At 52.2% G+C, this 22,450-nt stretch overlaps 2 protein-coding genes and 1 long non-coding RNA gene across 6 annotated transcripts in view; 1 reads left to right on the top strand and 2 right to left on the bottom strand.

Annotated features, from left to right (window-relative positions):
* Window positions 1-16,103, top strand: part of TMEM94 (transmembrane protein 94) — a 50,526-nt gene extending 34,423 nt beyond the window's left edge. For all 4 annotated transcript variants that reach the window (XM_040530052.1, XM_040530053.1, XM_040530050.1 and 1 more), the window contains 16 exons: window positions 1,442-1,544; window positions 2,704-2,921; window positions 4,117-4,298; window positions 4,499-4,637; window positions 5,265-5,380; window positions 6,153-6,252; window positions 7,657-7,765; window positions 8,296-8,485; window positions 9,030-9,107; window positions 9,499-9,584; window positions 10,148-10,229; window positions 10,541-10,695; window positions 11,051-11,145; window positions 12,049-12,142; window positions 12,393-12,563; window positions 13,398-16,103. In XM_040530052.1, the coding sequence (XP_040385986.1) occupies window positions 1,442-1,544; window positions 2,704-2,921; window positions 4,117-4,298; window positions 4,499-4,637; window positions 5,265-5,380; window positions 6,153-6,252; window positions 7,657-7,765; window positions 8,296-8,485; window positions 9,030-9,107; window positions 9,499-9,584; window positions 10,148-10,229; window positions 10,541-10,695; window positions 11,051-11,145; window positions 12,049-12,142; window positions 12,393-12,563; window positions 13,398-13,470 (1,991 nt within the window). In that variant the 3' untranslated portion in view covers window positions 13,471-16,103. The remainder of the gene's footprint in view (window positions 1-1,441; window positions 1,545-2,703; window positions 2,922-4,116; window positions 4,299-4,498; window positions 4,638-5,264; window positions 5,381-6,152; window positions 6,253-7,656; window positions 7,766-8,295; window positions 8,486-9,029; window positions 9,108-9,498; window positions 9,585-10,147; window positions 10,230-10,540; window positions 10,696-11,050; window positions 11,146-12,048; window positions 12,143-12,392; window positions 12,564-13,397) is intronic.
* Window positions 1,445-11,728, bottom strand: LOC121056787. The gene is made up of 3 exons (XR_005813495.1): window positions 11,359-11,728; window positions 4,954-5,003; window positions 1,445-1,580 (listed from the first exon to the last, which is right to left on the bottom strand). It is a non-coding gene; the product is annotated as an uncharacterized LOC121056787 (long non-coding RNA).
* Window positions 16,104-17,555: 1,452 nt separating the features above from the next.
* CASKIN2 (CASK interacting protein 2) overlaps window positions 17,556-22,450 on the bottom strand; it is a 33,732-nt gene continuing 28,837 nt past the window's right edge. Inside the window, 2 exon segments of the mRNA XM_040530049.1 lie at window positions 17,556-19,327; window positions 19,643-22,271. Of these exon segments, the coding sequence (XP_040385983.1) occupies window positions 19,231-19,327; window positions 19,643-22,271 (2,726 nt within the window). The 3' untranslated portion in view covers window positions 17,556-19,230.

Below are 22,450 nucleotides of genomic sequence, written 5' to 3'. Positions count from 1 at the left end.
GGAAATGGATTGCAGTTGCTGTCAGGCAGAAATGTAGGAATGTGCACAGGTGTGGTCATCTGCAAGTTCTTGCTCCGTGTCCAGGGCATAAATATTGCATGAACCAATGAACATGTTTTGTTTTCTCTTTCCCAACAAGGACTATCTGACTGTAGGACCAAGGTGGGAAGGATTAGGTGTTTATACAATAAAATTAACCAGAGCCCCACACAAGTACTCCTTTGTGTCCCTGAAACAGGCTCAGTCTTTCACACACAGCTCCTATTTGTCTTGGAGGTTTGTTATGCTGATAAACTTGGCGTGCGATGACTATTTATAGCAGAAAGCTGCTGTGTTTTGGAAAATCCTCTGGTGTTCCTGAAGGTCCCTGCCTGATTTGTGCGAGTGGATATTCTTGGCTCTTGATTTCACCAGCTCGTGTGAGCATTTGCAGTCAGCAACAATGCCTCCAAGAGGCCTTGGGGCTCATTTTTCTTGGCAGTGAGGTTTTTTTCATTAGATCAGCTTTGAAGCTGTTGGGGGCAAAGTCACAGAGCAGCTGGAGGAGGGAAGCTAGACAGTGAAGTCTACGTGAGTGCAATGTTAACGTATCAGTGCAAATGAAAGGGAACAGGAAGGGTAGAGGGGAGACAGCCTGACACACTTTGTGTCCTGTGCCTGGGACCTGCATCAGACAAGTAGCATCACATACCTTCAAGAAACACTTAACACCTCAACCTGCAAGAGGGAATGAACGATTTTAAAACTGTATTAAAAAGTGAAGTAGTGTAAGGAAAAAATAGGACAAGCTGTGGGATCTGTTGATTTTCAGTTCTGCCCCGATCGCAACATGAGTTTTTTTTTTTTAGTATGAACTTTTTTTTTAGCTGAACTTTTGACCCATCCTGATTTAACTCACTTTCAGGCTGCTACCTAATGCTGCTGGTCATGCTGTTAAATTATCTTCTGCTACTTGAAAAGAAGCTATTCAAGAATGGCTGTTACCCTTTAGATTCACTTCTGGCTTAGCACTTTCCAGTGCAGGCAGACTTTGGTCCCCATAGTCTCATCACTGGTGCTTATACTCTCATGAGAACAAGCACACAAGAATATATTTTCTTCTTCCATTGGATGCAGAAGCAAGACTTTTCCCCACCTTCTGTAGGACTGGGATTAACACAACATAAGGGAAGAATAGGAGCTGACTACCCGGGTCACATTTTATCACAGCCGTGTTTGAATTCCCAGTTGGACACAAATAGCAGCTGAACACTTATCATCCAGTCTTGAATAATTTCTTGACAGGGACTGAAGACTTTCAACAGAGGAATGTGTGTACCTGGAGTGGATCAAGGCAGTTTGTAGGAGCACTGTTTTGACAAATAAAGGAGCAGTTGTTATGAGAACTCTTGCCTGGGATCCTGTATGGGTGATGCTGACTCATTGTTCTTCCATATTTCAGGCACTGAACAGATGTTTTCTCATGGGACAGCTGACATCATCCTTGAGGCCTGCACAGACTTTTGGGACGGTACCGATATCTACCCCCTCTCTGGTTCTGACAGGTGGGCAGCTTTGTCATTTGGTGCGTTCAGGAATTGCTGCAAAATGGCAGAGGGAACGTGGGCACTCTATTAAAATTCCCTTTACTGATGCTTATGCTATTTAGTAGAAGCTTGAAGTAGGTTATGAGCATAAGCTGTCTCTGCTTATAATTATTATAATCATAGCAGTGCAAGAGATTAGATGTCAAGAAGTAATCTGTCAGACTGTAAGACTAAACCATTTACTACTGTATCTGTTAATATTAGCCTCTTATAAGTGAACCCTGACTGTACCATGTAGCAGGACAATGAATTATAATCAGATCATTTGATGCTGGCAGGGAATTGTTTTTCTTATTCAAGAAATAGCTTATATCTTACATGAAATGCAAAGTGATCAATTCTGCCTACTGTTGACACCTTTAAAGCAGTCCTCCACAGTGCATCACACCCTTTTAGTCCTGTCGTAGCTGTCCAGCATCTGACAGCATCTGTTGCATATTCATCTATAGGCTAAATTTCTGTTCTTTGTAGCAGAGCAGACAAACCAATAATATTTAGTTTCATTGAATATCAGCAAGTTGTTCTTCTAAGTCTGCTAATCCTCAGGTGTAAGAAAACTCCCACTAGAACTTTTGGGAGTATTTATTATCTTAGAACCCAATGAAAAATCCCATGTACAGCCTAATTTGTTACTTTTGTGAGCTCAACATAGAGAAGGAACTTCACACTGTTCTAGTGACTGAATGTTGACTAAGTGTGGACTTGAAATACAGCTTCTGGGACCCAAACTATGAAAGGGGATAGGAGAACAGCCTGTTACTGTAACCATCTCTGCCATAGTTACTATCGTCGTCATTTCCTTCCTTGGTGTTTATCTCACTACAGATAACCTCACTCTGATTAATTCAATTTCTGCTGCCATGCAGTGAACTTCCTTAGACTCATCTGGCAATCATCGAGTACATCAATAAGAGCATTCAGAGTACTGTGTTCATACTCATCTGTCTGATGAACAAGGAGCAATGTTCACCACTGCCCCTGTTGGAACACTGCCCTGCTCCTCACAGAATACATTTTTCCACCTACCCAGTCAGTGACTTCTGCACCGAACTATAGCTGGTACAATCAGAAACACGGCACATTTCTGCTAACTTTGGTCTTTGTCTCTTCCACATAGGAAGAAGGTGTTAGATTTCTACCAGCGGGCCTGCCTCTCAGGATACTGTTCTGCCTTTGCATACAAGCCAATGCATTGTGCCTTGTCCTCCCAGCTCAACGGCAAGTGCATAGAGCTGGTGCAGGTCCCTGGGCAGAGTGCCATCTTCACATGCTGTGATCTCCCTGGGACAACCCCCATCAAACAGAGCAGTCGGAGGAATAGTTGGAGCTCAGATGGTATGTATGTTCTGTTCTGCACGTAATAAAGTCTGCTGCTAGGCCAAGTGCTTTCTTTCTGATCAGTCTAGAACTATAAGAACACTCTCATTCAGAGCAGCAGATGGAAATGGAGAACTAAGGGTTTCTAAAGTAGATGCCTTTCCAGAGGAAGTAATGATGTAGCAGCTGGTAAGTATGTTTCTAGCTTAGCTATTGAAGCTTGCAGAGTTCTTCTACTTGTGGGAAGTCTGTTTCTTAAAGTAGGCAACTGAGAGTCAAGACTTCTGAGCATTTCGACACTTAGTTTGCTAATTGACTAATTTTATGGAAATCACATATGCTGTGTTTTCTTCAAAGGAACTAGATGCATGATGGTATGTGACTACTCTCCCTTGATAGATTTGGTTGCTGTGCTGAAGGATATGATTCCCAGTAGATGTAAATTGTACATCTGCAGAACAGCAATGGAAACTGAGAAATAAGCACATACCATTGCATAACTTCAGGAGACTCTTGTAAGACCAGTGTTAATCTCTTTCTGCCTTGGTCTCCCATACAGTAAAATGTAAGTAATAGGGTTTCCAACAGCTTTGAGGCAGTGGTGACTGTTTTCAAAACCCTTTGAAAAACTTTGCACCTGTGGGAAGTATTTCATTATTTTGTTCCTCGCGTTGTATTAAGCTCCCATTCACCACAGGCTGATGTGGCAATGGTGAAGGAAATCTGACAAAGAGCGTTCGCAGGCTCTTTGGGAGTGTCTACAATGGCTCAGGAGGGAAAGTTCCCCGCATCAGCCCCTCATACTCTGATGCCTCTCTGCCTCAGCCAGACTCATCATGTTTAAGCACAGTATGAGGTGTTTAAAAAGCACATGTGAACATAATGCTGCACACATCCTTTACCTTTCTGCCCCACTTCTTTGTGACTGATCCCTGTCTTCTGTTTTGTCTTTTTCCTTTCCATGCTGTCTATTTCGTACTTGTACTCTTGGTCACATGTGCGGGGATGTTCTGAAACTACCTCTGTGACTTGGTATGCTGGGACAAATGGATGTCTTCAATTTTCCTTCTGTATGTGTCTATCTGCATGTTTCTGTGTCCGGGCACTGTGTCCCTGGGTATTACCATGGTGGACTCTCCCACTGTGGGTACTGTTGTCTGATGCACATGTGGCCACTTGTCTCTGTGATTGCGTGTTGTTTGCATGCCTCAAGAAGGGATTGGGGAAGTGATGGAGAAGGAGGACTGTATCCAGGCTCTGAGCGGACAGATCTTCATGGGAATGGTCTCGTCTCAGTATCAGGCCCGTCTTGACATTGTCCGCCTCATTGATGGATTGGTCAATGCCTGCATTCGTTTTGTCTACTTCTCCCTGGAAGATGAGCTCAAAAGCAAGGTAAGCTGTCTTTGCTGAACTCCCTGAACTCGCATGCCCCTGCCTTGTCTGTCTGGAGAGTTTAGCTCCAGTGCCATCTAAGGTTAATCTGATTCAGCTAGCCTAGTGGGTCCAGTAGGTACCTACGCTCTGATACGACGTTGTCTGCAATACTCTGGCCTGGATAGCTACACTGAACTCTTTTGCCTGCTCTCCTATAGGTGTTTGCTGAGAAGATGGGTCTTGAGACTGGCTGGAATTGTCACATATCCTTAACACCCAATGGTGATGTGCCTGGCTCAGAGATCCCTCCCTCTAGCCCCAGCCATGCTGGCTCTCTGCACGATGACCTACATCAGGGTGAGAGAACTGCGCCTAAACCACTTTGAATGCCACGTGTTTCCCGGATGGTTCTTTTAAACCCGTTCATAGGGTCCTGTGTCCTCACCAGATACCTGATCCTTCAGAGCTTTGAGCACAAAGCTGGATGGGCCTGAGGTGTGTGTATGTGTGAGTGAGAGAGCCTTACATTTATAGCATTCCTACCCAGTCAGTACTGCAGTTATTGGAAACAAACATCCTTCTGTGCACCAGCCGCCATGATTTTACAACTGCTCATTATCACTTTTGGTTCTTGCTGAGGCCCTGGTCAAGCTACTGAGGGTCAGTCTCTTACCTGTGCATTGCTCTTCTCTTTAAGTGGGATTTCATCTCTCTCTTCTTCCCCTAGGAAAGAAAGAACAGAACAGATACACCATTGTGTCTCAAAGCAGAGACTATGCTCACATATCTACCTCTGAGCAGATTAGTCATCTAAAAATATTGCATTTTAGATGACTGAGGGGGATCTAAGCTTTGCTAACCTAGAAAAATCAGGCTTCATGCTTCCTGGCTTCTGCAGTGCCACGTGAATATACCATGTGGGTGGCACAGGAGTGGCAGAGGCCAGTTTGTGCTTATTGTTTACGATGTTTCTCTGTGCTCCAGTTTCTCGAGATGATGTGGAGGGGCTCCTGCTGATGGAAGAGGAAGGGCACTCAGATCTCATCAGCTTCCAGCCAACAGACAGTGATATCCCCAGCTTCCTGGAGGACTGTAACAGGGTGAGGTCCCCTTTCCTTACACGCTTTGTGTTGTTGTCACGGTCAACAGTGTAACAGCATCTCAGAGGGAATTCCTTGACAGAGGGAATTCCAGACAATTCATTGACTGGTTCATGACTGGTTCACGTCCTGATCTTTCTCCTCCCACTTCCAGCTTCACAGGAGCCTTGAGAAGCTCATCTCAGTCCATCTGGGTCCCCTTCCCATGTGCTGGGCAGGAACTGGGAACATCCCCACATTCCATGCAGACAGCAGAAGCTTTCTTCCCGACCCATGAGCAGTAATTGGTGCTGACCAGCAGTCAGGGTGTGGGACATGATCTTCCTGCCTCACAGAACACAGACATGCTCAGCAGAGGTTACAGAAATATCAGAGACACAAAAAAAAATCTGTTAGGCCTGTGTTTAGGAAGGAAAAAACATTCCTTTGCTGTGCGTTATGTGTGCAATTGAAATAGCGGATAGGTGGTGGAAGACAACCCGTATTCTCCAACTAGTTTCTCCACACAGGTAAAAATTCCTTAGAAATCCTTGAGCACAGTTTTATGATGCTGATCTTACAAACCCAGAGGGAGGGTACAGACCGCCATGTCAGTGTAGAACTTTAGTAGAAAACTTCTTAAAATGGCTTGGGAAAGCCAGTTTATGTCTGCAGGGACATCAATTTATATCTGATCTTGAAGTTGCACTCTGGGAATTCTAATCTGAGCAGTTCCTTGCTAACTGCTTCCCTCACACACACTCCTGCTTAGTCTCCTCTTTGTCTTTTTCAGGCCAAACTTCCACGGGGGATCCACCAAGTGAGACCCCACCTGCAAAACATAGACAACGTGCCTTTGCTGGTGCCCCTCTTCACAGACTGCACCCCAGAAAGTAAGTAGCACAAAGCCTGGGTCTGTCCTCATACCACGCACGGATACATTCCCCATCCCTGTGCTCTGGCTTATCTGGGTGTAGACATGGGTCAAGGGAAAGGGATACAGTCCAGAAATGCAGAAGGGCATTTTGGTATTAACGACCCTCTATTGCTACCTGCGGGGAGGCAATCTTGACTTCAATACAACTGTTCCTTAGCTACAGAATTGGGCTAAGAGCCACTCCATTTTCAATTTGCATTCATAAGAGACAAAGGCACAAAACATCCACAATGCCTGTTATTAAGTGTTATCAGTGTGCCAGGAGACTTTGATCTCTGCTTGCAACCCTCGCTTCCTTATATAACTCAGAAGTCACTTCCCAGAAGTATTTTTCTCTGGCAGTTGCTGTTAGCACCTTCTGCTGCTTTGCAGAGCTTTTGATTGCAGAGACCAAAAATGACAAAATTTCTCTCTGAGAAATACTATTTTAGCTAAATGGGCTGAGTGCTTAGCTGGGTAATACCTGTCCAGCCTCCAGTAAAAGTGCTAAGAATCATTACGATTTGGCATTTTAGGCACCTCTGGGCACAGCTTACAGGAGTGCCAGTGAGAACCAGCTACAAACCAGTCTGCCTGGGTATTCAGTGCCCAGTAAATTTCCTTTGGCTGACAGAGGTGGCACTTCCCCACTCCATCCAACCCCTTGCTGTGCCGCAGATCTGGGTACACCAGTCATTTGGATAAATTGTTTACACAGGAATCTGCAGAGGGTGGTGGTTTTTTTTTTTTTTTTTTGCCTTGACTATTCTAGAAAACTCAAATATCCAGAGCGCTGTGCACAGGGCTACAGAACAAAAATTGGATCAAACAGCAGCTTTGATTTAGAGTCCTCAGGAGGATGTTAATAAAAAGATTGATGAGGGTTAGAGGCCAGGCTGGGAGTGGAGGAACTGGCTCTGAACAGGACTAAGTGTGGCACTGTTTTTGGAGTACTTTGTTTCCTTTGTTCATTCACACTTGGAACAGCAGTGAGGTGCTGCTGAGAAGAATTAGAAAGTGTATTTTTTTCAGATTTGAATTACTCAACTAAGTTTAATTTCTGCTGTTTTCTACCAAGACCATTTGTTGCTGAAGCCATCTGTGTTACATGCCCAGGGTATACCTAGAGCTCTGGTCTGAAAGAGACATGCTAGAGGTGCAGATCTCTGGGTCACAGCTCAGCCTGCAGAAGGCAGGTACACAGGGCACTTGGACTGCAATTAATTAGCAATCTGATTGTGCCCTCTGACTACACATGTCTGAGGAATACCAACTGGGGTCATTTTAAAAGATGACTGCTTGCTATCCAGACTGGAAAGCATATGTGAAGCCTGTGAACATAGCGATAATGCACTATGCTTCTCCTTCTGTCCCCTTGCAGCCATGTGTGAGATGATCAAGATCATGCAGGAATACGGGGAGGTGACTTGCTGTCTGGGGAGCTCTGCCAACCTGCGGAACAGCTGCCTCTTCCTGCAGAGTGATATCAGGTGGGGCAGGATCCAGTCTTCCAGCTGCCTTTGCCTTGGTGTGCCCAGCCATGGGACACAGCAGGCTTGGAGACCATGCAGGGGGATGCTCACAATTATCATTAGTTGGGTGTGTAAGGGACATTTGGATGGTATTGGATGGGATTTTTTTTTTTTAATGGAGTGATCACCTAGATCCCTTGACACACAGATTTCTCTACATCTTTGAAAGGAAGCTGTTACTCTTATATGCTAGAGTATTGTACACCAACTGGAATTGCAGATGCTTCTTGTTTGGGCAAAATAATGGCAGTTCCCTACTGGATCAACCAATTTGTTCACCTTGAGTCACACACCCCAATATGTTCAGTATTTATCTGGAAATAACGTCTGGGGAGATTGATCCTAAAGTCACATCCCAGCTCAGAACTTCTCTACGAGCGAGGCAGACAGAGGTGGCACAGCATGACTTTACAGGCTGGATTGCAGTGGAGCATGGTTTCTCCTCCAGGATGAGGTCCTTCCTTAACGCTCCTATGTTGTCCATACAGTATAGCACTGGACCCTCTCTACCCATCCCGCTGCTCCTGGGAGACCTTTGGCTACGCCACCAGCACCACCATGACTCAGGCCTCTGATGAGCTCACCCCACTGCAGCTTTCAGGGCAGCTCAACAGCCTGCCTTGCTCCATGTCCTTCCGCCAAGAAGAAAGTACCAGCATCATCAGGCTTATAGAGCAGGTGAGCCAGGCACACCCCCCTTCTAGTTCTGTCTCTTGCCCACACCCCTCTGCCTGCAGCTCATGAGGAGCACAGCCAGGAGCCCATGCGAGCATTCTTGTTGAGCTGCCCACAGTAGGTTTGCTTGGGTCTCCTGTCCTTTGTTCAGGAAACACAAAAGAAATTCTTCCTGCCTGCTCCTAGCAGTCCAAGGTGTAGGGGATGTTGGGAGCAGTACCCTGTTGCACCAGGGCACAAATATCAACTGGGTTAAGTATAAACTCACAGAGATGCCTGCCTGGAAAATAACAGTACTAGAGAGAAGTGTTACCCCAGAAAATCCAGGAGGTTTAAACTAACTTACCCCTCGGTTAAATTCTGCCCTTCCATCACAACCTCTGTATCTAAGCAGGAGACCTTCCCCTTTTGCTTACACCATGTCCAGATGCTCTCCCCTCCCACTTCCCCCACAGGCCACATGTTCTGCCCCTGCCTGCCAATAATTGCTCTTGGCTGATAACTGCTCCCATCAGCGAGGGCTCTGAGGGTTTGTGCTTCCTTCCAGGCACGGCACGCAACATATGGGATCCGCAAGTGTTTCCTCTTCTTGCTGCAGTGCCAGCTGACCTTGGTTGTCATTCAGGTGAGTCCAGCCTGGCTGTGGACAGCATTTATGTCACAGGACAGGAGTGCTAGCAAGGATAATGGGTGGCTGAAGTGTGGCAGCCTTGCAAGGGGCACAGTGGCCTTCAATCAGGTTTACATAGCATGTTTGGGAAAGTTACAGATAGGGACTATGAGATCCCAGCCTACATTGCCCCTTCTCCCTGACCCTCCTATAGAGGTTTTTCTCAGATCCCTTTTTCCCTGGAGAAGAGCAACCCTGTTCCAGCACCCTGAAACACTTGGAGGGGCTGTGCAGCAGCAGCCTCGTTACCAGCTCATCCCAGTGTTTGGGGGGAGGATGGTGGCAGCTGGGGTAACAGGACCATCCTACACTGCTCATGCTCTTCACTCTGGATTGTTCCGTCCAGTTCCTCTCCTGCCTGGTACAGCTGCCCCCCATCCTCAGTACCACGGACATCGTGTGGCTCTCCTGTTTCTGCTACCCACTGCTCAGGTGAGTCTATCAGGCAGGGGGAATCTCCTGCCCACAGGATACACAGACCAGTCCCCCAGCCTCACTGTGACCAGGATAAAAGGAAGCTGACATCGTTCACAGCATGCTAAGGAGGCTGCAAGGGTTATTTTAAGCACCTGCTTTGACAAAGTGCTTGGAAACACAGGATCATTTGTGTACTGCTGTTAGCCCTGCCTGCTGTCTGAGAGCTGCTGCTATTATCTTGTTTGAGCCTCCAACTGAGAATCATTTTCTGATTTTGACACTCTTGCACTGGCTGGGGTGTGATGGAGAGCACAGGGTGGCAGGCAGAGGTCGATATATACCATAGGTAGATTTTCCCCATCACACAGTTGGGAGTTACCTCCCCCTGTCTACGCTTGCCATACATGAGAACTTGTACAGCATACGCTTCAGGGAGTGGGATACAAGCACAGCTCAAGCAGTGGTCAGATAAGCGCCAGTGCTCCAGTCAGAGGAGGTTCTTTGGCTTCAAATGTTAGCCCAGAAAGCAGATGTGGTGCCTGAACTTGTTAGTAAAAGCCTAACTTCCCTTTCTCCAGCATCTCACTCCTGGGCAAGCCTCCCCACAGCTCCATCATGACCATGGCAACAGGAAAAAATTTGACTTCCATTCCTAAGAAGGTAGGTAGCCCATCCGATAAAGAGTTGTTCATCCTTTCTTCTCTTCTATTTTGTCCCCATGTTGGTGCATAGCTGAGGCCCTGTGCTAACATGGCTTCCCACCTCCCTTGGTAAACTCTGATGCGTGGCACGAGCCACCCTAGCCAAGTCTTGTCATGGTCACGAAGGGAATCCCTTAGTACCAGTATGCCTGCAGGACAGGTCCACAGCGCAACATCCCAAATCCGTACTGCAGCCTCTGATGGTTCATGTTGGGGAGGTTGGGCCGGTGACATGCCCGTGTCACTCTCCTGCCTCTCCCTTATCCACAGACTCAGCACTACTTCCTGTTCTGCTTCCTGCTGAAATTCAGCCTGACCATCTGTTCGTGCCTCATCTGCTTCGGGTTCACGCTGCATGAGTCCTGCAAAGAGGTGAACACTACCAGCCTCAATCTCACAGCCTGCTCCTCCATCATGCTGTACAGGTGAGGAACCGAGCCTGGCACAAGCCGACACCCTGCGGTGCCTGTTGCTCCTGCCATTCCCAGGTGGAGCTGACCCCCGCTAACAAGCTTCACACTCTTGCATGAGCTGGCTGTAATGGCTGTGCAGAGGGCTGGGCGCTCTCCCTAGCCTGGAGGATTGCACCTTTGGGGCAAAGCCTGGCCTTGCTCAGTCACCCCCTGGTACCAGGACAGCCCATTTTTCTACTCAGAAAAGACTCCAAGCTCACATCTGGTTTGCTCAGCTATCAGAGAAAGGCAGGGCTCTGGTGGAAATGGGTCAGAGAGTGAGTCCTTACTGTTCCTGACTTCTTCCCTGTGTCCTCTCATTTACTAGCAATACTAGTGGTGCTCCTGACTGGTTTGGGACATTTTCCAATGCTCTTCTTGTAGCCCAGAAGCTCACAGCTGGCCTGATTGTTTTACACACAGGTGAGTCTGCTTGCAGCACACAGCACCCACCCCCCAACTCTGGGGGAAAACTTGCATCCTTTGTTTCCTTCTGTGCCTCTCATCATGCCAGAGGGCACAGACTTCATTAGAAGTGGAGACTCTGTTGGTCTTTTGACATAAAGCCCCTTGCCTTACTATAAATTGCCCTAACAAAGTAAAAACAGCACCTTTGGAGCTGATTCTACCTCTTACCTGCCTGGCAAAGCGCTGGTTCCCTTCCACTCTCACCAAAAGGGCAGCCTCCATCTTTGCCTTCTTGCAAACCAACTAGCAGTAGCCTGCAGCTCTGCAGAAACATTCCTTGCCTTAAAAGTTCCTCCGTTCCTGCTGCCATGTTATGAAGTACCCCCTCGAGCTGGAAGGCTTTTTATCCCCTCTGGAGGGGAGGGGAGCCAGGCTCTGGCCAACCCTCATCACCTGCGCATGGTTGCTGAGCAGAGCAGCTCCAGCTGCTCTCATGTAACCTTAACGGGCCTCTGCTCCCTTTCCACCACGCCAAGTGGTGACGTGCAGTGGTGCCCAGAAGAACATGGCACATTGAGATGTGTAGGGTGTCTAGGTCAACAGGTACGCCTCCTGATTTGAGGGGCAGCTGTTCTGATGAGAGGCAGTGTGCATTACTTCAGCACAGCGGGCTGAGAACAAACCCCAGCGTGCCTGCAGTGAGTAATGCTGGGCACTATTGCTACCATGGCCCCCCTTTGCATATTTGGGGACTTGGATTTGCTGTGGGGAGTCTGGTCTGGAAGGACTTGGAATGAAAGTTTGGTTTCAGGAACATAAGCCTCGTATCCCTTTGGAGCAATAACTGTTGGTGTATATTGTAAAGCGGTGTATCTACGTGTGATGCTAAATAACCCCCCGCTCCATCTGTACCTGCAGTTTTCATATCCATCACCCACGTCCATCGCACCAAACCACTGTGGAAGAAGAGCCCCCTCTCCAACCGGTGGTGGACGCTCACTGTGGCTGTCGTGTGAGTATCCCCGGGCGCTGATGCAGCGCTCCGCAGTGCGGGGGGAAGGAGGGCTGTAGGTCCTCCAGCACCAGTTTGCTGGCGCTGAGGAAAACGATAATACATGGCAAGGGCATTGTTGAACCTCACACAGGTGAAGCATCCCTGTTGTAAAGTCAGGGGTGGTACGTCTGGGCCTGAGCCCTGATCTGCAGATCCTGGGAAGTGTGTTCGCTCTGCTGAGATCTGCTGTGTCTGTCTATGATCTTAGATTGCTGGGGCAAGTGGCGCAGACTGTTCTGGACCTGAAGCTCTGGGAAAATCTCAGTTCTCCATTGACCTTTAACTACGTTTCCATCTCCCCCGTCTCATGGCTCCTGGGTTTTCTTTCCTTGATCCTCGTGGTTATCATCAACGAGATTGTCAAGCTGCACGAAATCAGGTATGGGGGTGGTAGGGAAGATGGAGACAAAGGGTGGGAGCCTCACTGCAGCCTGGCCTTGAGCTGCAGAGAAATAATGCACAGGGAACAGGGTGGGGAATAAAAAGGAAAAGATGATTGCATTGTGTAAATCACCTGGCTATTGTGTGCAAGCTCATGTTCCACCTCTCCGGGAGGAAGCGCAGGGGAGGAAAGAGGGTCAGGGGAGGGCAGGGGCAGTGATTGGGAGCAGGAAGGGAGACTGAAATTTCCTTATCTCCCTCCAATGAGGAGGAGACAGCCAAGGTCTGTGAAATACCAGTATGGCTTGGAGAGGGCTGTTCTCTCCATCTTGTCCCAGGAGGACAGGGAGGCATTGAATCACAGTGGAGGAAATACGTCTTCCCACAGTGCCTGAACTGTGGGACTCATTTTCACGGGAAGTGGCCGAAGCCAAGAATTTGTAGCAGGCAAAGTGACTGGCTGTTCTAGCACAGGGAGCAGCCGGAGCTGGGAGTTAACGCTAATGAGCATGGATTGAGGAAAGGGGGCCGGTGAGGAAAGGCAGTGGGGGTTACAGGGAACCTTGATGGGGACAGAGCCCTCATCTCTGTTCCTGGGAGGGGTTTCTGGGCCTTTCTCTGCTGTGTCTGGTGGCCTTGGATATAGGACTTGGCTGGATGGGGTAGGTGTGAGATGATGGTTTGCTCTCTGGATTTGATTCTCCCCTCAGGGTACCAGAGGGCCCAGGTGAGGGGCTTCTCTGCTTCTCAGGGCTCAGGAACCAGAGTGGGGCAGCTTTACCTGCCTTTCGCCGCTCCACATACTGACTCTGCTCTCTCCTGTCTCCTCCAGGGTCCGAGTGCGTTACCAAAAGAGGCAGAAGTTGCAGTTTGAAACAAAGCTGGGGATGAATTCTCCATTTTAAAACCTCCCAACTTGAGTTCCCTGGGGCCAGGGGCAGACAGACACATCCTGCACTGGGAGAGCGGCTGCACCAAAGGCTCAGGGAGTTTCTTTCACACATGCAAACCCGACGGCCTCCTTGCATAACTGCATCAGCACCTTCCCTCCTGGGGGCCCCAGGCAGGGCACTGCCATCAGGATCCCCCAGCAGGTATGCAGCCCCTCCCTGGCCTGCCAGGGTGCTCTCGAGGGAGCCTGCAAGCTCTGGTGGCTGTTCAGGTTGCTCTTCCTTTATTTATTTATTACTAGAGGTTTTTGTTAGTATCATGGTGATGCTGAAATCAAGTGACTCTTCCCCTCTGTGTGAGCAGATGGGTTTCCTTGATCTGGCAGGAAAATCTGGGGCCAGAAGGGGAGATGTAGGGCTGCTGAGGCCAGAGATTTCTATTGAAACCCATTTTTTTCCTTCTCTGCCTGCTTTCCTGGATGATGTGCATGTGCATGCTTGCGCGTGCCCTCACCTACCTCCGTCAGCCATCTCTCCTGCACCTCCAGGAGCGCTAGGTGCCAGGTGAGGGCTGGAGCTCACATTCCCAAAGGGACGCTGGAAGGGGTCTTTGGCACCACGCTAGAAAAGCCCCACGACGGCCAGCTTGTGCCAGGCCTGCCCTCTAGCGTTGTTGCTGTAGCCACGTGCCAGCTGTCGAGTACTTCAAGAGAAGGATGAGACAGGGCTTTAAGGAAAACTGTCTGCATTTGACCCTGCTTACAAGGTGCACAGGGAATCAGGAGGACAGCTCTGCCTGCTTGCATGGCCCAGCTTCCTCCAGCCCTGCTGATCCAGCTCGTGTATGCTTTAACAGCCCCCAGAGAGGTAGGGTTGTAACTGTCCTCATTTTTGTGATTTGAATTGCTGTTCTGCTTCAGTAAAATGCCTGCTTGAGAAGGCCACGGCAATATTTGTGGCTACCGAGAAAACCTGAGACCTGCCCACCCCTGCCGTGGAGGGAGGGAGATGTCTTTCCATCTGCGTCTTGCAGCTGTGACTAACACGGAGCTGGTGGACGGCTCCTTTCCCAGCCTGGGACCCTGCTGCATCCAGTACCTGCTCTCCAAGGCACAGGGAAGCCCCCCTCGTCATGCCTTTCTGTGCTAGTGTTTGGAACTCTCCCCTTCATGCTTCTGCCCTCCTAGCTGTTACCTGTTTTTCTGGAGGTCCCTTCTTCCTTTGACCTTTCACTGAGGGCTCTGTAACCCACGGTTTGCCCCAGTGCAGCACACGTGCTCCTGTACAGACCCCAGCTGTACTGGGAACACTGGTGCTGTTGAGGGCTGACGCTTGGGGGCCAAGCAGGAGCACACAGGCTTGGCTACCAGAATATTTGCAGCTCATGGGAGATGCTGACTCTCTCCCTAGTTTTAAAAACTGGCTAAACCTGACAAATCCTGGCACTGTTTTTGCTTCCAATATTAACACTAAGTACACGGCTGTTGCTTCCCTTTGGTGTCCGAGGCTAACAAGTGGCTGCTGGGCCTTCCTGGCAGGCAGGGAGCTGGACGGGAACCCCAGCCCTACCTGCTGCTCCACCTCGTCTTCCTTCCATTTCAGCAAACGCAGGGAGGACGCGCACTGCGCGTCTAAGCAATACCCTTCTCGCTGTGGGTCTGGTAGGAGCGTGGAGCAGGGGTAGGGCCAGTCTCTGTGCTCTGGGGACAGAGCGGGGCTGCTGGAGGGGGCCGGGTGCGGGTGTCTGGAGACCTGGGCCCTGTTTCTACAGCTGGAGAGCAGCCGTTTGGGCTCTGCTGCTGGCGGGGCTGCGTGGAGGGAGCCAGGCAGGGTTGGGAGCCAGGTGCTCACTGGGGAAAGGCAGGGCTGCCCTCCTGCAACGCAGCAATACCAGGCCAGTCCTGCTCGCAGTGGGTCTGCTCACCTCTGCCAGCTGGGCTGAGCTCTTCCCTCGCTCCTTACAGGTCCGCAGGGCTGCCTGGCTCAGGGAGAACACGCTGCATTTCTCAGTCGCACTTAACTCACTGCGTGCCAGCTGCAGATCTGTTATCACTGGCACTTGAGAAACCAGCTTGTCTTTCTGATGCCAGGGTTGGCTGGCAAGTGGGACACGATCTCTTCCGTGGCCAAGCTGAGCTGCAGCCAGCGGCTGCGCCAAGCCACTCACTGGTATCCCCGCAGGGCAGCTTTCCCCCTGACCTAGCTCTTGCTTTGTGCCACTTAACTGTTGTAGGTGATAAAAGGCAGCAGCTACCAGGGCTTCCTGCTGGCCACACCTTCCTCTAGAGGAGGCAACTCCAAGGTTTCCTTCTCTGGGTGATCACAAACGTTTATTTTCCTGCACCCTCCTTCCCGTGTTAGACTTGGAGGGAGCCAAGGCGTAGGAACGGAGCCTTTTGGATGGTCTCGCCATTGCCACCCTTCCCTCTGCCAGTGAGGCACCTGAGGACCAGGGTGAACGGCTTCAGTAAGAAGTTTCCTACATCGAGATGTTTTTAAACGGTGTATATTTTATATTAAAATTTTTGGGATGTATGTAAAAATATTTGATTTGTATTAAAACTTGTATAAAAAAAAAAGAAGCAAACCCTAACCCACACACATCCACTGTATGAACGGCAATAAACGACTGTCTTGGTAACACGCCCCGTGAGAGTGGGAGGGAGTTTGCACCCAGCAGAGCAAGGAGGTACAAATGTGTTTGTTGGTCATGGCACAGGTAACGGGGCTCACCTCTGGGGCAGCAGCACAGCCTGAGAGCTGGATTCTCCTGGAATCTGATCCTGGTGCTTTCTGCCAGCTTCTGCCCAGCCTTGGGCAAATGTGCAGCCCTGCAGGCCCCTGCCCACAGAGTAACTTCTCACTCACCTCCTGTCTCCCTGATCCCAGGCACAACGCGTGTGGTTGCTCTGATGGTCGCTGCCGATTGCTTCGGTTGCGGCAGGCGGCGCGTTGGAGCCTCGCGATGAAGGGCTCGGGGGTGAGCTGCCACAGGCACTGGGAGCACTGGAGAAAAACAGTGGTGAGACGAGGAGGCCTGGGCTGCTTGTCCTGAGCAAAGCGGGACCCAAAGCTGGGCAGAGGGGCACGGAAGGCAGTGCTGGTCCCCAGCGTGCTCACCACACGTTACTGTCACAGTAGTAAGGCTCAGACTGAGCATTAACCTCGCTAGAGGTGACAGCAGAACTCTTACCAGGGAGATTATCTGAGGAAACCCAGATCTTAAGCGCTCAAGGGGCAGGATAAAGCTGATCCTCGATGAACTTCAGACAGAGCAGGAGACAAGCTTGTATGATTTGACACGAAGGAGACAACTAGGCAGAACTATCAAAAGGGTAAAATATGCCCCACTGTTTAATAGAATTTAGTCTTAATGGATGTTAGTGGAAAACAAAACACATGATCAACACAAACAGAGCAGATGGTTTAAAATCTGTTGTCAGTCTGGTGATTACATGGGCTATTTTTTCCCCTCACTGTCTTGCTGCACGGAGCAGGTGCAGCCAGGGTCAGTTAGTCCCAGTTGCAGTGTAAATAACTTACACACCATACAGTAGCTTCAAAATAGAGATCTAGAGCTTAAAAAATAGGCATTCTTCTGCAAAACAAATGTTTAATTCCCTTATTGACAATGAGAGCAGCATGATGTTGCCCTCAGGTGGCTCAGACAGCGACAGCTCCACCCCAGTGTACTCTTATCCCTGACCCTAGAGTACAAGACTTGCAGTTCTGGTTAGTAAATATATATAATAAATCACATTTAAAATATATACATTGGCCTTTAAAAAAACATTTACAGTTTTATCAACATTGGAAAAAAATAACTGGGTTTGCCCCAGATTGACTTGTGAGAATAAAAATCAGTTTTAAAAGGTTTCTGCAAACCTTTCGTTAAAGTGCCACTGGTTGGAGCTATTTTAAAAACAGTCAGGTCCATGGCGTAGCACTTGCCTGTCGGACACGGTCATTTAAATACACGCAATGTGATGTATAAAACAGAGCAACCAACTGGCCAGGATAGAGGGGTCTTAATCGCCTCAAACTGACCTCAAGTCCCAGCCAATGATTTTATTTTCTTTTTTTTTCAGGGATTTTTCATCTGTGCTTTTCAGCCCAAAGCCAGGCTGGCGCCTCCCGCCGGCTGGGCCCGTGGCACAGCCGCTGCTGGTGAGCCCTGGGGACCCCTCCAGGCGGGCTCTGCTCCCTTCTCAGTGCAGGGAGCAAGGGGCTGCGAGCAGGCAAAGTCAGTCACAAACTCCCCAAAGGGCTGGGGAGCGCCCGCCTCTTTGGCCACCTTCTCCCTTTCCAGTTTGGTTTTGTGCGGGTGATTTTTTTTAAAAGGGGTAAGGGTTGGATTTCTTTTTTTCCCTTCGTCTGGAATTTTTGTAACAAATGGCACTTCAGTACAATCTTAGGTTCCCTTCTGGTGCTCTGATGCTTTCATTTGCTTGGCATGCCGAGTGCAAGCCAAGTTCGGGGCTCTTGGACATATTTAGACATGCACTACTAAACAGATCCTGCTAGAGAAATCTGTCTTCAAGCTATGCAGCCGTTCCTACTGCTTGGATGCAATGAGCTATCACTGCTGTTCCCCTGCTGCAGCCACGGGGCTGTGACTGCATCCAGCGCGTATTTACAGTAGCTGTTGCTGAGCTGAATTCACCCCGTGCATGCGGGGTCACCTCTCCCGCAGGGTTTTAGTGCTGCAAGGAAGCATCGTGCGCAGTCCCAAACGCTGCCACTGCCTAGCGACGTTCAGGGCTGGGTTTGTGCCAGCACCTCCCTGCAGGGAGGGGCAGTGGGAAAAGGGGGCCACCCCCAAAAAAAAGGGGAAATAGGGGAGGGAAAAAAAACACACAAAAACCAAAAACCCCACTAACCGCTCTGCTACTTCTTCCCTGGAAGCACTGGGGCTGGCGGTTTGTGCAGGCACAGTGTCAGCAGAGGGCAGCCTCAGTATAGCAGCGCGATCCAGCTCGATGCACGGACGCACAGACACACAGCCGTGTGCGGCCTTCGGCACTGCGCAGCCATCCTGCGAGGACCCTGCAGGACCTCGGCGCTGCGGGAGGGTGCAGGTAGCCCCCTGCATCCCGCAGCTCTGCAGGCTGTGCCAGCCCCCTCCTGAGGGGCTGTGGGTCCCACCGAGGGATTTCGATCCGCTCAGATTACACGCTGCCTGATGCTGATGCGTTTGGAAAAGCAACAAAAAAAGCAGGAAGGTTCCTTCTCACTCCGTAAGCTGCCAAATCGCAACAAGCCCTGTCTTCTTTTAGCTGCTGTCAGGCCCTGCCGGGGCTGGGATCTGCTCAGTAAATAGCCAGCTCCGTGGCGGCTGCCCAGGGAGGTCTTTCCTTTGACACATTGTTGGCAGGGGATAAATAATAAGAGGCAGGACTCAGCAATGCAGTGTGGAAAGAAAAAGGTCCCTTGTGGAGGCTCCTCAGCGCTGTGCGAGGGAGCGAGGGCTTCTCCGCGGCCTCCGGGACCACATGCGCAGCCCCTCTGGGCTCCCCTCCTGCTGCCAGTCTGGTGGGAAACGCCTGACCCCCGCGGCTGTGCCGGAGCGTGTGACACGGAGCCGGGTGGCTCTGGGGCCGGTGACACGGGTGGGTGAGGAGGGGCAGCCACGTTCCCGGCCACAGTGCAAAGTGCAGGGAGGGAGGCGGCTGGAGAGACCTGGAGGCACCAAGCGGTGCTGGATCCGCTCTCCCCCCATCACGACGGGCACTGGCAGAGCAGCCGGAGGCGGGGAAGGGAAGGAGGGAGCAAGCCTCAGTCCAGCATTGCATCCAGCTGGTCGGCCAGATCATCGAACATGTTGCTGATGTCCTCCAGGATGTTCTTGGCCGAGTGCACGGCCCCGGGGGGGCTGGGGAGGGAAGGGAGAGATGGTTAAATGCTGCCCAAACGCTTGAGGTGCCGTTGGGCAGGGGCAGGCAGGCGGGACCCAACCCTCCCGGTCACAGCTGGGCTGGAGCACGCACATCCTGGTGGGTCGCGGGCACGTGGTGGCCGCGTGCAGGTGGCTGCAGCCCGTGCTCGGTCCTTGGGGCTGCCTGGGAACCCGCTGCCGCCTGCCAGGGCTGGAGGCCCCCAGCCCTTTGCCTGCCCCCACTGGGGGCTCCCCAGTTCCACTCCCCAGGATCTCACCCCAGCATTTTTCTCTCCCACAGCACCACCTCACCTCTCCACCTCCTCTGCTGTGATCTTCTTCTCGGCTGCCTGCAGCGCGGCAGCCAGGGTGGAGTTGGTGTGCTCCAGCCGCTGCTGGACCAGGGCGGCCCCTGGGGCAATGGCCAAAGGCTTCGCCGACACCTTGCTGCTTGCCTCCAGTGTCAGAGGGCTGGGAGCAGCCAGGGACCCGACCACATCCGGCACCGCTTCGGGGGCTGCCCAGGGAGCGACGGTGTGGCGGGAGGGCTGCAGGACCTGCTGGTAGATGGTCTTGGGCCCGGAGAACACCAGCTTGGTGGACGCCACTGAGGTGTGCTTGGCAGGGACGTCTGCAAGGGAAGAAGCCTCGTGGCACGTGGTGGCACGGGTTGTCCTTGCCTCCTGGCCAGCTGGGGATGCTGTCCTGACCCAGATGGGGAAGGAGGGAGCCTCAGGCCCTGCCACTGCCAAAGAGAGACCCTCCCAAGCCCCCGTACCTGGAGCAGGTGTCCTCACCACGGCAGTGCCGAGCAGCTCCGTGGGGCTGGGGGCTTTGGTGGGGCTCGGTGTCTTCTTGATCCCCTTCTCCAGTGACAAGATGCTCTTCTCTATCTCAGCAATCCTGAACTCCACATTGTCATCGTCAAAGGTGTCTCCAGCCAGCCCCGCCCGTGGTGCCAGCCCCTGCGTGGTGGGGCCCACGATGCTCACAGCTTGGGCCTGGGCGTACTGGGGCGCGGGGCTACCGCCCGCCTCCGCCTGCCCTGCCAGGCTGAATGCCTTCAGCACAGCCTGCAGCGGCTCCCGCTCCTTGAAGCGGGGCCGGCGCTTCACCGTGTCCGATTCGGTGAGGTTGAACTCCAGCACGGGCGGCTCCTTGGTGGCAGCAGGTGCTGCCGGCTCCTTCCCAGCAGAGCACGGGGGCTCTGCAGGCTGGGAACTGGGCTCTGCATCCTGCACTGCAGCGTCAGCCTTGGGGTGCCCAGCAGGCTTCGGACGCTGCTTGATGGTTAAGTTGCCTTCTTCTGCAAAGGGGATGCACTCGCTGGAGCTGTTCTGGGAGGATGAAGAGACGTCGGGCTTGGCCTCCTCCTCCGTGTCTGAGGAGGCATCCTCCCGCCCGGCCTGCACAGCCTCCGTCATGGGAGCGCTGGGCTCACTCAATGTCCGTCTCCGCGGCTTGCTGCCCTCAAAGGCGTCCCTGCCAGCATCAGCAAGCACAGTGCTGCCGGTATCACCGCCATCGTAGGACCGATCGTCCACACTGGCCCTGGAGAGAGAGTCCTGAGCCACATGCAGCGGTTTCGGAGCCAGGAGGGGCTTGGGTGGGCTTGCCCCGGGTGTCCCCTCCAGTGCAGCTGCCAGGCTCCTCACTGTCCTGCTGCGACTGGTGTCACCGGGGCTGGCACCAGCATCGGCCATGTCCTGGGGGACTGGAGACTGCTGCTCGGGGTCGGGTGGCTGCTCGCCGTTTGCCTCGGTGGCGGGGGTGCTGGAGACGGAACTGAGACGCTTGGGAGGCGGCGGCGGGGGTCCCTTGCGCTTGGCCCGGATGGCGAAGGATTGGCTGCGGGTCACCTTGGCCTCCGCCTGCAGGCAGGCCCGTGGCATCTGGCTGCGGCCCGGCCGCCGCGTCAGGGTGGCATAGGAGCCCAGGGTGCTGGTGGGCACCCCCTCCTCTTCTTCATGCTCTCCATCTGACAGCGCGTAGCGGTTCAGGCTGTGCGACCGCTTCTTGTACTTGAAGCCTTCGCCCCCGTTGTGTTGCTCCCCTGCCTGCCAGGTGCCCGGGGCCGCGGCAGCCTTGGGTGGCTCGGTGGGGCTGCACTGGCTGTGCAGGTAGGAGAAAGCTTTTTGGGCTGATGTCTGCAGGCTGCTCTTCTGCCCAGAAGGGAAGGAGGGGTAGGGGTGTGCCAGGGTCTTGGGCTGCTCGGCCCCCAGGAGGGAAGGGGCCGTCGGGGATTTCAAGGAGACGTGCGGGTACATGAAGACATACGGGGCCGTTGCCTTGCTGGGGGTCTGGGGAGGGGTACAAGGGGTGACTGCTGGTGGCCCTGCAGGGCCAGCACCTTTCTGAGCCGTTGGCCGGGCGTACTGATCCGTGCCTTCAGGCAGGTTCCTCTCCTTGAGAGGGCTGCCCCCGCTGCCGTTGGTGTAGCCGTTCAGCCCCTCGGGGGAGACGAGCTTCCCAAAGGGCTCGGGGCTGGGCCGTCCCGGCAGGCTGGCCGGGCTCTCCTTGCTGCGGGGTGGCGCGCAGGACTGCCCGCTGCTGCTGCTGCTCTCCCCGCTGCCCAGACTCTCCTGCGAGGGGCTGGAGAGGTGCCGGGACAAAACATTGTCCTGCGAGTGCCCTGAACCCCGGGACCGCACCCCGATGCTCTCCTGGCTCCGCGACATTCCCTGGCTGTTCTTGATGCTGAGCGTCTCATGGCAGCTGTTGGACATGGCTGTCTGGAGCTCGTAGCTGAGCTCGCTGTCCTGGAATGTTGTCATTTTGGGAGTGTGTGGGGACTGGCATTCCCCATTCTCCAGTGACTCAATGGTGACAATGTCCAGGGCACCGGGGACTTTGCGTCTTGCCAGGGTGGCTTCCGCTTGGTTGAGGCTTTTGCGGAGGTCTCTGAGCTTCTTGACGGCCAGCATGATCTTCTTCTGGTGGCCTGTGGGAGAGTGGCAAGAGGAAAGGGGCATTAAGTTGGCTCTGATCCTACAAGGCCTCTTGGCCAAGAAAAGCCACAGTCATGTCACCAACCAGGGCAAAGACATCCAGGTTATCCAAACCCTGCATATGGAAGGAGACAAACTGCCAGCCACATCCACCCGGCTCAGCCTGGCTCCA

This window comes from Cygnus olor, chromosome 18, assembly GCF_009769625.2.
Source record: "Cygnus olor isolate bCygOlo1 chromosome 18, bCygOlo1.pri.v2, whole genome shotgun sequence".
Classification (NCBI taxonomy): domain Eukaryota; kingdom Metazoa; phylum Chordata; class Aves; order Anseriformes; family Anatidae; genus Cygnus; species Cygnus olor.
The sequence above is the reverse complement of the archived record's forward strand: the minus strand, read 5'-3'. Positions and strand labels throughout refer to the sequence as shown.